At 41.7% G+C, this 15,366-nt stretch overlaps 1 protein-coding gene across 1 annotated transcript; it reads left to right on the top strand.

Moving 5' to 3' along the window:
* Positions 1–729: 729 nt before the first annotated feature.
* LOC141763150 (uncharacterized) lies at positions 730–14,471 on the top strand. Its single transcript, XM_074627528.1, has 5 exons — positions 730–1,262; positions 2,892–3,022; positions 8,923–9,102; positions 9,965–10,031; positions 11,702–14,471. The coding sequence occupies exons 1-5, from the start codon at positions 977–979 to the stop codon at positions 12,673–12,675; spliced, it is 1,638 nt and encodes a 545-aa protein (XP_074483629.1). The 5' UTR covers positions 730–976; the 3' UTR covers positions 12,676–14,471.
* The last annotated feature ends 895 nt before the right edge of the window (positions 14,472–15,366 follow it).

Genomic DNA, 15,366 nt, shown 5'->3' with positions numbered 1-15,366 from the left:
TTAATATTAATAACTATTACAGACTGTGGGCTTAAATGCACTAGAAGCCTGATTCTCCTTTACAATAATTCACTAGCTACATGTTTACAATCAGGCATTCAAACTCATTAAAATACATAATATTAAGATCAGTGTATATGATGGAATAGTATCATTAGAATGTACCAAAGGTCACCAAATTTGGGCTTTTATAAAAACAAAATTAGCTAGCTACTGTTTCCCTCTGGCTGGATACTCCACATCCTTGTGGAGAGCCCTGATCGGGGGCTCAACAAAATAAAAGCCAGTGTACAGAGAGATCAAGAAAATGAAAGGATCAGAGAGGCAACGAACAAATTTGTGGAGAAGCAGCAGGTATGACAGGCGAAGCTGAACGTATAAAGATGAGGAGCTATAGGCAGACTAGCAAATAAAACCCACTAGCAGGCTCATTTTTAAAGTTGGAGTGAAGATACTGGTATCATATGAAACTGGGCGACCTGGAGTCGGGGTGGATGAGGGGCCCAATTTGGAAAGTCTGCCCCCCTGCCCATAATTCCTAACGGCTGGCCTGAGTAGCAGTAATGTGTAAAATGACATGATGTAACACACTCTTGTACAATAGGTGGCGGTAAGCACCTTAAAGTCGGTTGCGATCCGCCAGAAAGTGAGAGAAGAAGAAAAAGAAGAAGAAGAAGAAGAAGAAGTGTCAGGTCCGCTCCTGGCCAGAGGGGGCGCTGTTGTAATGTCGGCTACTTCCTACTGGACCAGTACAGTAATGGTCCAGTAGGAAGTAGTAACAGTGCTAAATAATACTGAGCAATGTTGTTGTGGCGTCATTATATCAATAAAGACTCCGCAGCCTGGGTGTCCATGTTCTCCTCCGTTATTGTAGTTATGTATTTCAGATAGCACGGGAACGTTTTACACCTTTCCGTGTCATTCTAATGACAGGAGTCCGTTTCCTCCATCAACCAGGCGGAGTGTTTCTGTGACAATGTCGACTGCCATGGACTTCCATTCTCACATTGCCTCCATCATGGAGGTGCTGGCTAACGCGGCCGTCGCGGAAATGTGTAAAGTTGTGGAGGACGGATACGCGCTGGTTCATCTGGAAATATCCCGCAGCCAGAAGGAGAACGAGTACCTGCACAGGAAGATCCGAGGTCTGGAGCTTCAGACCGCCAGGTACCGGGCAGAGAGGGGGAAGGCAGCGGAGGGATCCTCCGGCGTCAGCCGCGCAGTCCGCCTCCTCTGCCGGCAGAACAGGGACTCACTGGCGGGTATGTAGAACGTTAACCGAGTTCTGGTCCAAATGGGTTCATAATGCTGAACCCAGCATTCTGAATAAAGTTAACAGTGTCTTATTTCAACTAGGCCTCGACTTTAAAGTGCCGGTTCACCCAGATAGAAAGCAGTTCCACCTCTAGTGAGGCTCTCCAGGTGAAGGTGGATGGGATTACTTTTATGCTTCTCTCAGCATTAAAAATGACATTTATACAAATTCAACAATAAATCTCCTCAGAAACATTGTCCCAGTTCTTCTGGATAACAAACTGTTATCACTGAAACTAATGTTACTTTTTGTAAATAAATGTGTCCCTATGAGAACTGTTGACAGTGTGTTCTATTGCCACATCATTAATATTAGATTATAGATGAATTCATTCTGGTCGAAGGATATATTGGAAATGGTGTCAGAAAAAGTTCACAATTCTGTCAGAAAAAACAAACATATTCTCTCATTGTTGGGAGAGTGTAAAGCCCTGTGTTAGCTGCTCACTTAACTGTGTTGCATATCAACAGATAGGACGTGGGATAATGTCCCCACTACTGGGGCAGCTGTAGAGCAGGACGTCCACTAATCGGAAGGTCAGTAGTTCGATCCCCAGTTCCTGCTGCTCCTCCATATGTCGATGTGTCCTTGAGCAAGACACAACCCCAAATTGCTCCAGAAGGTTTAGCCATGTGAATAAGTATTTAGATCAGATCCTGATGGGCAAAGTTGGCACCTTGTATGGCAGCCTCTGTCATCAGTGTATGAATGTGTGTGTGAATGGGTGAATGCTGATATGTAGTGTAAAGCCCTTTGGTTGTGGAAAGACTAGAAAATATAAATATAAATGCAAGTCCATTTACTATTACTCTCCCTGTTTTGTTTATGGAGGGGTATAACAGATATTTGTCCTCACTGTGTTCAACTACTGTTGAAGGGACCCAGTCACTGCTCCAATCACTATTTTTATATTAACAATCGATTCATGTACAAGGTATCACTTTTCATCCTATGTTTTTGTTTTTCTACTACTATCAAATACTGTGATCTAATGTGGAATACCACAAGGATCAGTTCTGGATCCTGTTTTATGTCACCATTACATCTCTTTACAAAAGTGAGTGGACAATACACAGCCTTTTCCAACGTAATGACTATAGCAGGCTTGGTACACTACATGGCTGTTTAGATGACACACATGGAAAAAGAAAGACTGGATGTTCTCCAACTCATCAGCCATGAACACCTCTCATTGGCTTCTAAAATGTTGGTGTCAGTTTGAGGAGCAACATACCAAGAAACTAATTAAGTTTCTATCAACTCTGAAATAAAATCTGAGCAGTCAACACATCTCTTTATATTGCCATGGAAGATTATTGTAACTGTTGTAATTGTACTGTTAACCTGACATAACACAAGAGTTAGACTCAGTGATAAACTGTGCAGAATTCTGCAGCCCATCTAACTAATAAGCTGTGCTACATTGTTGTTTTTAACACCATGCAAAAAGACTGTCAACACAAATGGTTCATGTTCACAGGCTAGATGACTATCTAATATCTATTTTTACAGTGAATGTTTTGAGTTTAGTTGTAGTAATTAATGGCCAATTATTCTCCTTCTAATGTTCAACCAGGCCCCTCTCTGCAATGCCGGACCAGGTTTCTGAACCGAGACCCAGGAACTCAGCAGTTTGTGCAGAAGATCCTGTCTATCAACCTGGATCAGGACCCTGATCATGAGGTCGTCACCACCACCAAAACTGAGGTAGCTATTACGAAGAAAAGCATCTTCATATTGGCCTGTTTTTATGCCTTCTCACAGGCGACAGCTGTGGCCAGAGTTATTATGTGTTCGGGTTGTCTGTACTCGTGGTCAAAGTTCACTGTGACCTCACCAAACACATTTTTGGCCATAACACAAGAATCCATATGCCAATTATGCCAATTTCTCACAAATGTCTTATAGGATAAAATTTGCATTTTCAATTTATTTTTAGATAGCGTCAAATCATAACAGAAGTGTCTAGACCGTACTCAATAATTTAAGAATTTATTTAAGTAACATGCATGAATGGGACATGAATGATGGAGAGGGAGAGGAGGAGAGAGGAGCTGAGTGTGTCATAGGAAGTCCCCCGGCAGTCTAGGCCTATAGCAGCAGAACTAGGGGCTGGTCCAAGACAGCCCTAATTATAAGCGTTATCAAAGAGGAAAGTCTTTAGCCTACTCTTAAATGTAGAGACAGTGTCTGCCTCCCGGACTGAAACTGGGAGCTGGTTCCACAGGAGAGGAGCTTGATAGATGAAGGCTCTGGCTCTGGAGACTCTAGGAGCCTCAAGTAACCCTGTATTCTGTGAGCGCAGTGCTCTAGTGGGGTAATAGGGTACTATGACCTCTTTAAGATATGATGGGGCCTGACCGTTTAGCGCTTTGTAGGTGAGGAGGATGATTTTAAATTCTATTCTTGATTTTACAGGGAGCCAGTGCAGAGAAGCTAATACAGGAGTAATATGATCTTGATTCTTGTCAGTACACGTGCTGCAGCATTCTGGATTAACTGGAGAGTCCTAAGAGACTTATTGGAGCAGCCTGATAATAAGGAGTTGCAGTAATCTAGTCTAGAAGTAACAAATGTACGGACTCATTTTTCTGCATCGTTTTGAGACAGGATGTGCCTGATTTTTGCAATGTTAAGTTTTTTATGTGGGAGTTAAGGGACATATCCTGATCAAAGATAACTCCCAGATTCTTTACGGTGGTGCTGGAGGCCGGGGCAATGCCATCTAGAGTAACTATATCATTAGATAATTTGTTTCGGTGTAACTTCAGTTTTGTCTGAGTTTAACATCAGGAAATTGCAGGTCTTCCAGGTTTTTATGTCCTTAAGGCATGCTTGAAGTTTAGCTAACTGATTGGTTTCCTCTGGCTTGATCGATAGATATACTTTGGTATCATCTGCATAACAATGAAATGTTAATGGAGTGTTTTCTAATAACATTGCCTAAGGGAAGCATATACAGACGTAGGCAAAATCGTTGGTACCCTTCCGTTAAAGAAAGAAAAACCCACAATGGTCACTGAAATAACTTGAAACTGACAAAAGTAATAATAAATAAAAATTCACTGAAAATTAACTAATGAAAATCAGATATTGTTTTTGAATTATGGTTCAGCAGAATCATTTAAAAAAACAAACTAATGAAACTGGCCTATACAAAAATGATGGTACCCTTAACTTAATATTTTGTTGCACAACCTTTTGAGGCAATCACTGCAATCAAGTGATTTCTGTAACTCTCAATGAGACTTCTGCACCTGTCGACAGGTATGTTGACCCACTCCTCGTGAGCAAACTGCTCCGGCTGTCTCAGGTTTGAAGGGTGCCTTCTCCAGACTGCATGTTTCAGCTCCTTCCACAGATGTTCAATAGGATTTAGATCAGGGCTCATAGAAGGCCACTTCAGAATAGTCCAATGTTTTGTTCTTAGCCATTCTTGGGTGTTTTTAGCTGTGTTTTGGGTCATTATCCTGTTTGAGGACCCATGACCTGCGACTGAGACCAAGCTTTCTGACACTGGGCAGCACATTTCGCTCCAGAATGCCTTGATTGTGTTCAGATTTCATTGCACCCTGCACAGATTCAAGACACCCTGTGCCAGATGCAGCAAAGCAGCCCCAGAACATAACTGAGCCTCCTCCATGTTTCACATTAGGTACAGTGTTCTTTTCTTTGTATGCTTCATTTTTGCGTCTGTGAACATAGAGCTGATGTGACTTGCCAAAAAGCTCCAGTTTTGTCTCATCTGTCCAAAGGACATTCTCCCAGAAGCTTTGTGGCTTGTCAATATGCATTTTGGCAAATTCCAGTCTCGCTTTTTTATGATTTGCGTCCTCCTTGGTCGTCTTCCATTAAGTCCACTTTGGCTCAAACAGTGACGGATGGTGCAATCTGACACTGATGTACCTTGACCTTGGAGTTCACCTCTAATCTCTTTGGAAGTTGTTCTGGGCTCTTTGGTTACCATTCGTATTATCCGTCTCTTCAATATGTCATCAATTTTCCTCTTGTGGCCACGTCCAGGGAGGTTGGCTACAGTCCCGTGGACCTTAAACTTCTGAATAATATGTGCAACTGTAGTCACAGGAACATCAAGCTGCTTGGAGATGGTCTTATAGCCTTTACCTTTAACATGAAGGTCTATAATGTTCTTTCTGATCTCCTGAGACAACTCTCTCCTTAGCTTTCTGTGGTCCATGTTCAGTGTGGTACACACCATGATACCAAACAGCACAGTGACTACTTTTCACCCTTTAAATAGGCAGACTGACTGATTACAAGTTTGAAGACAACTGTGATGCTATTTACAGGACACACCTTAGTTTAACATGTCCCTATGGTCACATTATTTTACATCTTTTCTAGGGGTACCATCATTTTTTGTCCAGGTCAGTTTCATTAGTTTGTTTTTTAAAATGATTCTGTTGAACCACAATTCAAAAACAATATCTGATTTTCATTAGTTCCATTTTCAGTAAATTTTTATTTATTATTACTTTTGTCAGTTTCAAGTTATTTCAGTGACCATTGTGGGTTTTTCTCTCTTTAACGGAAGGGTACCAACAACTTTGCCTACGTCTGTATAAGGTAAATAGAATTGGTCCAAGTACAGAACCTTGTGGAACTCCGTGACTAACTTTGGCGTGCATGGAGGACTCATCGTTAACATGTACAAACTGAGATCGATCTGAAAAATAGGACTTGAAGGGACTGTTTGTAACTTCTTACACGTATAAATCACCCGGGTCGGTGTCCCATGCGCGCTTGCATATGCACACTCGCGTGTGGCTACGCTGTTCAGACTCAGACTCCAACACAAACTACAGTGAAGCACCAAAACCTCTTGGTTGTATCTAGTGAAGCCCGTCTGTTAAACAGTGTTGGTCGCGGTCGGAGGACGCGGGGGAGACCGTAGCTTTGGTCTCCAGGACCGGAGTCTCTGCTGTTCTCTGCTCCTCTGCCTGCCTGCTTGCATCCACTCAGCTCGCTCCACTCTAACATGCATGCGCGCACACTCCACACTGCAGAAGAGTTAGTTTAGCTCTGAGAATATCTAGTGAATGTTCAGTGGACGTTTGTGCAGAAATAACTGCTGCAGCTCCTCCAGACCAACAGAGGTTTCCCGTGTCTTGTGAAGTGACGGGGCTCCGCAGAGAGAAATGTTATCGTCTCCGACCGGGTGCCAGTGTCTCCCCTGTTCCCTCCGGCCGCGGTCGGGAGGCTGAGGCAGGAAAAGCCAACACTAGGATCAGTATTGATTCATGGAGAGACCTTCGTCTGGTCAGCTAACATTACTGCCAAGCAGCTGAAATGTAGAGTGATATTGTGCTTTTAGCTGACGTGTGTCGCCTCACTGTGTTGAGCGATGCTCATTCATGTCTATTTACAGCGAGTAAGTGGAGCCTGACGCTGACTTTCGTAGACTTAACGGCCACAGGTGTTGCTTTTAACAGGCATTTCTGATTCTTATAAACAGTCCCTTTAAACCAGAAAAATATCAAAAATTAATCACACATTTTTTTATCCGTACAAAATGGACCTTAAAGGGAGATTTGTCATGTATTTTATACACTTAACATGGGAGTGGACAAATATGCTGCTTTATGCAAATGTATGTATATATTTATTATTGTAAATCAATTAACAACACAAAACAATGACAGATATTGTCCAGAAACCCTCACAGGTACTGCATTTAGCATAAAACAATATGCTCCAATCATAACATGGCAAACTGCAGCCCAACAGGCAACAACAGCTGTTAGTGTGTCAGTGTGCTGACTTGACTAGGACTTGCCCCAAACTGCATGTGATTATCATAAAGTGGGCATGTCTGTAAAGGGGAGACTCGTGGGTACCCATAGAACCCATTTACATTCACTGATCTGGAGGTCAGAGGTCAAGGGACCCCTTTGAAAATGGACATGAAAGTTTTACCTCACCAACATTTTGCGTAATTTTTGAGCGTTATTTAACCTCCTTTCCAACAAGCTAGTATGACATGATGGATTCATTAGTTTTTTAGTTTCATATGATACTTTCAGATCTTCCCTCTTGCTTTAAAACTGAGCCCGCTACAACCTAAAAATCGCAAGTTGTGTTAATACGTTAAAGAAATTAGAGGCATTAACGCGTTATTGCCTTAAATTTGACAGCCCTAATTTGAACACATCTAGATAAAATTTTAAAATTTCCTTCGCCGAATAAACTCATTTTTACTGAGCAGAGCTTGAACGCATCAACTCAATGGAACATAGAAATTCAGAGTATGGACATGGAGCGCGGTACACTATAACAAAGAGAATTGCTGTAGTGTTTTCCAGGTTGGGTGTGAAAGACTAAGAACAAGGCTTTCAAATGAGTTATAATTTAGTTTAGTTTTAGGGTTTATTAATAGAATTAAGTCGAAGATGGCTGCAACTCCACCTCCTCGGGGGAGTGGATTCATTTAAGCTGACAGATTCTTCATAACACAGCCAGGTTTCAGTAAGACAAAATAAATCAATGTGATATCTGATACTAAATCATTTACTAGAACAGGTTTAGATGACAGAGACCTGGGCCTTATTTAAACAATCTATAGTGCATGGTCTAAAGTGCATTTAGGGCATGTCCAACTCCACTTTTGCATCGCTATTTAAAAGGCGGATTCAGCAAATTGGAGAAGTGAGCCGTTTTCTGCTGAGGAAACTGATCTGCTCGTGCATGAAGTTGAAGTGCGCGGGCAGATGTGGTTCTTGGCCAGTGGACCCTCTGCCTCCGCTGTCTCCCAATCCTCTGTCCCATCCACAACTCCATTTGAGTGCATATGAGCAAATGCACTGATAACACGGGGGGGCATAACATGCTCACTTCCTGTGGCACATAGTGCATACCATAGAAATATATACATAGAGGCTGCACTGGCCACTTCAGCCTGTTGCTGCGATACGCCAACGTGGGCTCCATATTGGACCAGGCAAGACTGGCCTGTAGCTCCATACAAGTGAACGGGGGAGCTGCGGTTTTTCTGTATAAAAAGCACTATAAGGTCTACATTTCTCAACCCATTTCAATGGGTCGTTTTTCCAAGGGTTTATGATCTACGTAGAGTCGGAAAAAAAGTTATGTCTCTAGTTACTTAGATGCTAGATGCTCAGGAGACGAGGTTGTACCGTAGGCTGACACAAACTGAATTACTTATGAGATAGAAAATAATGAATTTATCATAAAGAATTGTAAAAACTCACGTTTGTCAAGTATGGCTTTGGCTTGTTCTCCTCGGTTAACTATAATACTGTGTTGTAGAGAGGTCCGGCAAGTCTGGCAGTGAAGGTCCGCTGCACTTTATCGACGTATGAGTGTATTTCTGTCATATGCCACACATGCTCTAGTAATAAAGACGAAAAGACATCAAAATAAAACAAAAATGTAGTGAAGTTCACTGGAGCTGCCGGCTGCCGCATCTGCATTCACTGTTGTGATGTATATCTTGCATATTGTACGTTACCTGTTTTATCATAACACCGTTATCCTTTACCATTCAGTATAAAACTAGGCTACAGTGTTTTATAACAGAATTTTTGTGGGCAGGAACTATTTGTACTCATATCAGTTTGTCCTCTCAGTCAGCGGAGCCTGAGGAGGAGGGGAAGCTGCTGATCGTCAAGGTAGAGGGAACAATGGAGACCGGAACCACCAACCACGAGGCACCAGTAGACACCCGCACCAGCAGCAGAGGAGACGCCTACACCACCACATCACTCCCCGCCGCCACGACGGACGCCAGACAACACAGCGAAACAGAGGTCAGTGGATCTGAAGCAGCAGTGACTTTGGATGGATGAATGAATCCATCCATCCATCCATCCATCCATCCATCCATCCATCCATCCATCCATCCATCCATCCATCCATCCATCCATCCATCCATCCATCCATCCCAAATTGGGAAATTGTTGTGTTACAGCAGCAGGTTAACCAGGCAATGCACAGGAACAGTAAATACACAGTAAATACAGTATACATATCAACACTAGAGATAATATCTATAGTATACACAATATAAAGAATATATTAGAATACACTATAAATATACCAGACTGCTACAACCAACTTAGAAAATAGAAACATAGAATAACAATAACATACTATATACATTGACAAAGATAGATAGATAGATAGATAGATATATAGATAGTAACTTTATTGATCCCGAGGGAAATTCAAGTTTCCAGCATCACAGTTCCATAGTGCAAAACATGTTAGTAAAAAGGCAGTAAAAAGTTGGTAGTGCAAAGTACAAAAAAATATACCAGATATAAAAATACAAGGAGATGAAGAAAACTGTTAGCCTCCGTTGAGACGGAAACTCTAAAGCTGAGAGTTGTCTGTTAAACAGGTGAAGTGTTGTAGAGGGTTCTTGCTTTGGGCAGATTTCCTGTATCAGTCAGTCTGTTAGAATCTAATCAGAATATAATCTAAATACTCATTGGATGGTGTTATTTCATGTATTATTTCCTGTTTTAGTCACAACGGAAGCACAAAGTCAATAACTGATTTTATATCTAAGCCATCAGCCCAATGACTCCTGTCTGAAACCAGGATTATTATTGTGTCAGAGCCTCGTGGGCTCTTTGTGTCAGCTGAACCCCTGCCTCCTCTTTCCAGGGCCAGAGATGTCTGAGAAGCACGAGCAGCGCTCATCACGAGGAGGAAAAGATGCATGAAGTGCAAGGTACCTGTCTGTTATTCTGTTACATTGTTTCCTGTGGAGGAAATAACATTCAAACTTCCAAAACAGTAAGTTCAATCCTCACCAAACTGTACAGAGCACATCCATGTTTACCTACTCAGCTGACAGTGACAATTCACATCAAAAGACATAATGCTGGTGATACTGGTGATAAAACCATAGATTTCAGTTTTGTTATTGTAAATAAATCCCAGAAAATGACTCAAACCAAAGGTCTGTTCCTGTCTGTGGCTCACCTCGCAAATATATAGTTTCATATATATCATTTTACAAATAAACTACAGTGTGTTTGTTCATGGTGATGAAGGAACAACAGTGAGGCTCACTGATCACTGTTTCAATAGTTTAGACAACAATGGAGCTCTGTATGGTGGAAAGTAAGTACATTTACTCAAGTACTGGACTTAAGTACAATTTGACTACTTTTTCTACTATGTGAGTAATTTAAGTAACTTTATACTTCTACTTCACTATATGTTGAAGGCAAATATTGTACTCTTCACTGCTCTCCATTCATCTGACAGTTTAGTTCTCAGTTACTTTGTTAATGCAAATTCTAATCAACTAATAACTGATGATGTATTATTATAGAATAAGCAACCCAGCAGTAGATCAAGTAGTGACAATGAGCCCCACCGTTATGGCTGCAACATTAAAGTGATGAACACATTAATGCATCCATATTTATAATCCAATGGCATAATATAAATGATTCTGACTTGGGTCACTCTGCATAATGAGTGCTTTTACTTTTGGTACTTTTGGTATATTTTGATGCTAATACTTTTGTACTTTTACTACTTTAAGATTTTGAATGCAGGACTTTTACTTGTAGCAGATTATTTCTACACTATGGTATTAGTACTTTTGCTTCAGTCAAAGATCTGAGTACTTCCTCTTGCACTGTATGGTACAAAGGAATAAGATAGTGTATCACACTTTGGATACACACACATTAGCTGTTAGTAAATGCTTTAACCATTGGTTCGAGTCTGCACATGGGAATTGTTGACCAGAAGAAAAATCTAGCATCTCACCATGTGTCCTTTTAAAGGTCCCATATTGTAAAAAGTAAGATTTTCATGTCTTTTAAATTATAAAGCAGGTTTAAGTGCTTTATAAATACTGTGAAGGTATCGAAGCGCTCAATTTACAGAGAAATACACACAGCCCGTATTCAGAAATTGTGCGTTTGAAACAAGCCGTTAGGATTTCTGTCCATTTGTGATGTCACAAATATACAATATTTAGACCATTATACGGTTTTAAACGTAAACATTCTAAATGTGTCCCAGTTTATTTCCTGTTGCGGTGTATGTGAATAACATCAGCTGACAGGAGGTAAACATGGACCCAAACTGTTGCCTAGCAACGGAATTGCAACGGCATTGCATCTAAGGTTTCTGACTCATCTGCCAAACAGCAATGCAGGGAATTACTGTACCATATTAAAATGATTTTATGATGCTTTCCAGCACTTTCGCCCAGTTTACACTTCAGTAACTGCTCCCAGAATACTGAGCTGTAGTTATTAAGTTGAAACATGCTGACGAGACGGTGTGTTTGTAAAACCTTATGTAGTGCACTGTTGGTACAAAAGAATACAGCAACTCTTTTTTCTTATGGTGTTTTCTTTGCTGTGGGTTCATCAGGTGTTACCCCAGAGAAACACAGTCCCTCCCAGACGCTGCTGGGATGGCAGGAGAGCAGCCAGACTGAAGATAGGGAGCGGTCATCTTGTTCCACATACACAGCAGAAACTGTAGCAGGAGAGGCATCATTCAGCCGAGTAAGGACAAACCTCGCATCTGGTATCCCCACTATTTCTAAAAGGCCTCAGTGTGACATGAACCAGGCGAGCCCTGCAACCAAGCTGGACACCATGGGGATAAAGTCACTTCCCTGTGCAGCGGAGGACAGCTGCGGTGGAGATGATGGAGCTGAGGAAGTGACACCTCTCATAGGTCAGGACGACACCGGTGGGAGGTCACAGTATCAACCGCTGCTGTGTATTCAGATCAGTGAGCTACCCAGTGAAGTGATGTTTGAAGGGAATGCAACCTACAGCCTTCCTGCCTTTAACAGTCCTCTGGTTAGCATGGGGGCAGTGGACTCCCAGCAACAGCAAATCCAGCATTCTTGGTCTGGAATCCGGCCGATGGACAACGGTCACTTCTCCAGTCAAAACCACCTTTATCAAGCATCCAGCAATCAGAACCAGGAGTCTGGGTCAGCACAGTCCCAGCAGCCCTGCCTCCCCTATGCCTGCACCTTCTGTTCACGGCGCTACGCCCACCTGTCCAAGCTGCGCCTCCATGAACGCTTTCACAGAGGGGAGAAGCCGCACCAGTGCATCCAGTGCGGGAAGAGCTTCGTCCAGGCCTGCAGCCTCAAGCGCCACCAGATGGTCCACACGGGGGAGAGGCCGTTCCCTTGCCCCCACTGTGGGAAGCAGTTCTCCACCTCTACCAACCTGAAGGTCCACCAAAGCATCCACACCGGGGAGAAGAGCTTCCACTGCTCCAAGTGTGGCAAGAACTTCTCATTCCTCAGCAACCTCATCAAGCACCGGGCTCTGCACACTGCCAAGCAGAGCAAGTTCCACAGGGACCAGTCTGCTTTGTAAACCCCCTGTATGTTCCCGAGGGGACAAACCAACATGAACAGCAATCAGGACGTGTTTGACACAAAACTGTTCACCGTCCACCCCCTGTGAATAGATGAGATACATCTGGTCTTCATTTCAAAAGTGTTTGGTCATCATGTCCTCAAACATTTCATGTATGATGTCAGGGATGTATGATGTCATGGATGTATGATGTCAGGGATGTATGATGTCATGGATGTATGATGTCAGGGATGTATGATGTCATGGATGTATGATGTCAGGGATGTATGATGTCAGGGATGTATGATGTCAGGGATGTACTCGTCCACGTTACTCTGTTTTTCTTTTAATTCACTTTGGAAAATGTTTGGAAAGTCTTGGATAGCATCTGGTCATTAAAAGGATCTCTAGCGGTTTACATAAGCCTGTAGCTCCTGAGTCGGTTATAGTTTGGAAAAGATTTGATGAGAAATCAGTGATGTACTTGATGGTTTCTAGTGCAGAGTGACTTCAGAGCTGATTGTGGTGTGTTGACATCTGAATCATTTCATCAGTGCAGCTCATGTTAACAGCTGTCTTTACTTTGAGGATATGTAAATTGAACTTACATTTGCTCATCTAGTTGCTTCCAAGCAATAAAAAAAGAGGTGAACAGACTAACTGGCATCACGAGCCTGAGGTCTGTGACCAGGACAGAGAGGAGGGGACTCGAAGGATATAGCAAAGCACGAGCACAAGAATAACAAAGGATGTGAAGATTAGACAGTAGTCCTCTGGTCAGCTAAACGATAGCTTCTTGCTAATGTCATTCATTCATCAGCCCTGTCTGGGACTAGTGCCATCCAATGCACCCACCCCATTCATTCAGTTTTGTATCGTAAAATAGAATAATAAAATGCATCAGACTCAGTGTGCAAGGTTTCTGTATGTAACGCTTTTTATCGGATGACAGATTAAAACACAAAAAATATGGACTTGATGTGCAAAGACCTGTAGTCCAAGTGCTGCTAAATCACTTCCGCCCGACCTGCGAGTCAACTAGCGCATCACTACTGGCTACTAATATATTCACTTTTGATTCTAATAAAATAGTTTTGATTAACAAGTTGTGATTGGCTATTGGTAGCCTCCGCTTCAAAACAGTGTGAGCATGATGACGGAGAAACATCTGTCTGTTGATTCAATAGATTCACATGATTTGAGTCAAGTGATTCACATCTTTTGTTATTTTAGAGTTATTTTTGGCATAGGTTCATTTTATAAATGATTTAACTTAAAACCAATACATAGGCTAGATAAGACATGGGATTAGAAACATGTTCCCCATAAGAATAACCTTGTTTATTTTCATTCAAGAGTGCATTTATGTTTCTGGTAAAATAATACATGAACCATCATTGTGGCATGTCTTAATAAACCTTACAGTGAAGGTGTCAATAAATAAATAAATATGATAATAGGGTCTAATGACTCTTAATTACTAAAGTTGTGAATAGTCAGGAATAGGCGCGGCTTTAAATATTAATAGCTATTTACAGACCGTGTGGAATAAAATGTAGAAGCCTGATTCTGCCTTACAATAATTCACTACATGTTTACAATCAGGCAGGCTAACTCATTAAAATATGCAATAATTAAGATCAGTGTATATGATGGAATAGTGGCATTAGAATATGGAAGAGAAACCAGATTTGGGCTTTTATGGGGCATGCCCCCAGACCTCCTAGCTGGCTACTGTTTCACACTGGCTGGCTACTCTGGATTCTTGTGGAAAGTCCTGTTCATCACAGTGGAGTATACAATTTCTTACTTGTTATGGTGGAAATCTGCTACTTTAATAAACATGCTGGTGAGAGAAGAAGAATTGTCTTCGAGAGTTTTATTGATTAAGCATTTGCAAATGGTCCTGATCTGCTCTCTGAGGGTCAATGTGGCAGAAGGACAAGAAACAGGGAGCAGCTCTCTGTTTTGTATAGTGCAAACAAAAAATATATATTATGTGGGCGTTTAGGCAACTTCCTCTTCATCACAGGTCAGATTATGGCATGACACTCATGACACTAAATTAGTGTTTTTATGGAGTGGCACAGTTGATATACATAGGGAAGCGCGAAAATGGACCAAAATACCAGGGCCATTTTTTTGTCATTGTAATGCTGAAATTAAATAGTGAAATCATACCCATAACTCATGATGAGATCAAATCTGATTAAAACAATAAGGGAATCTTGTACTACAGCTATTAAGGGCCTTATTGAGGACACTAGGGCAGCACAGAGTGCAGGGGAGGAGTTAACATTCTAAAATATATAAAATGACACATGGGGTTATTTCACTGGCAAATCCAGTATTCAGTATTTTCAAATTTAGTTCTACTTTGGGGCCAGCAAAATACATTAATCACTGGATTCAGGTGTCCCCTCATTACTGTGTGGAGAGAGCTTTAGGAACAAACTAACAATAAAATAATCAAATGAAAAGTTAGGAAAGAACTGTCGACTGAATAAACAGAAGTTGAAACAAGACTTTCTTGGACTTGTAACCTGGGGTCTCATTTATAACCGTTGCATACGCACAAAACGGGGCCTGAAATGTGCGTACGCCACTTCCCACGCAACAGTTGTGATCTATAAAAACAAACTTGACGGGAGAATGTGCGCGCCGGTACGGAAACTTTGACCCGTGCGTACGCACATTATGGAGGCACCG

Source organism: Sebastes fasciatus, chromosome 3 (genome assembly GCF_043250625.1).
Source record: "Sebastes fasciatus isolate fSebFas1 chromosome 3, fSebFas1.pri, whole genome shotgun sequence".
Taxonomy (NCBI): Eukaryota; Metazoa; Chordata; class Actinopteri; order Perciformes; family Sebastidae; genus Sebastes; species Sebastes fasciatus.
This window is presented reverse-complemented; position numbering and strand designations above follow the sequence as displayed.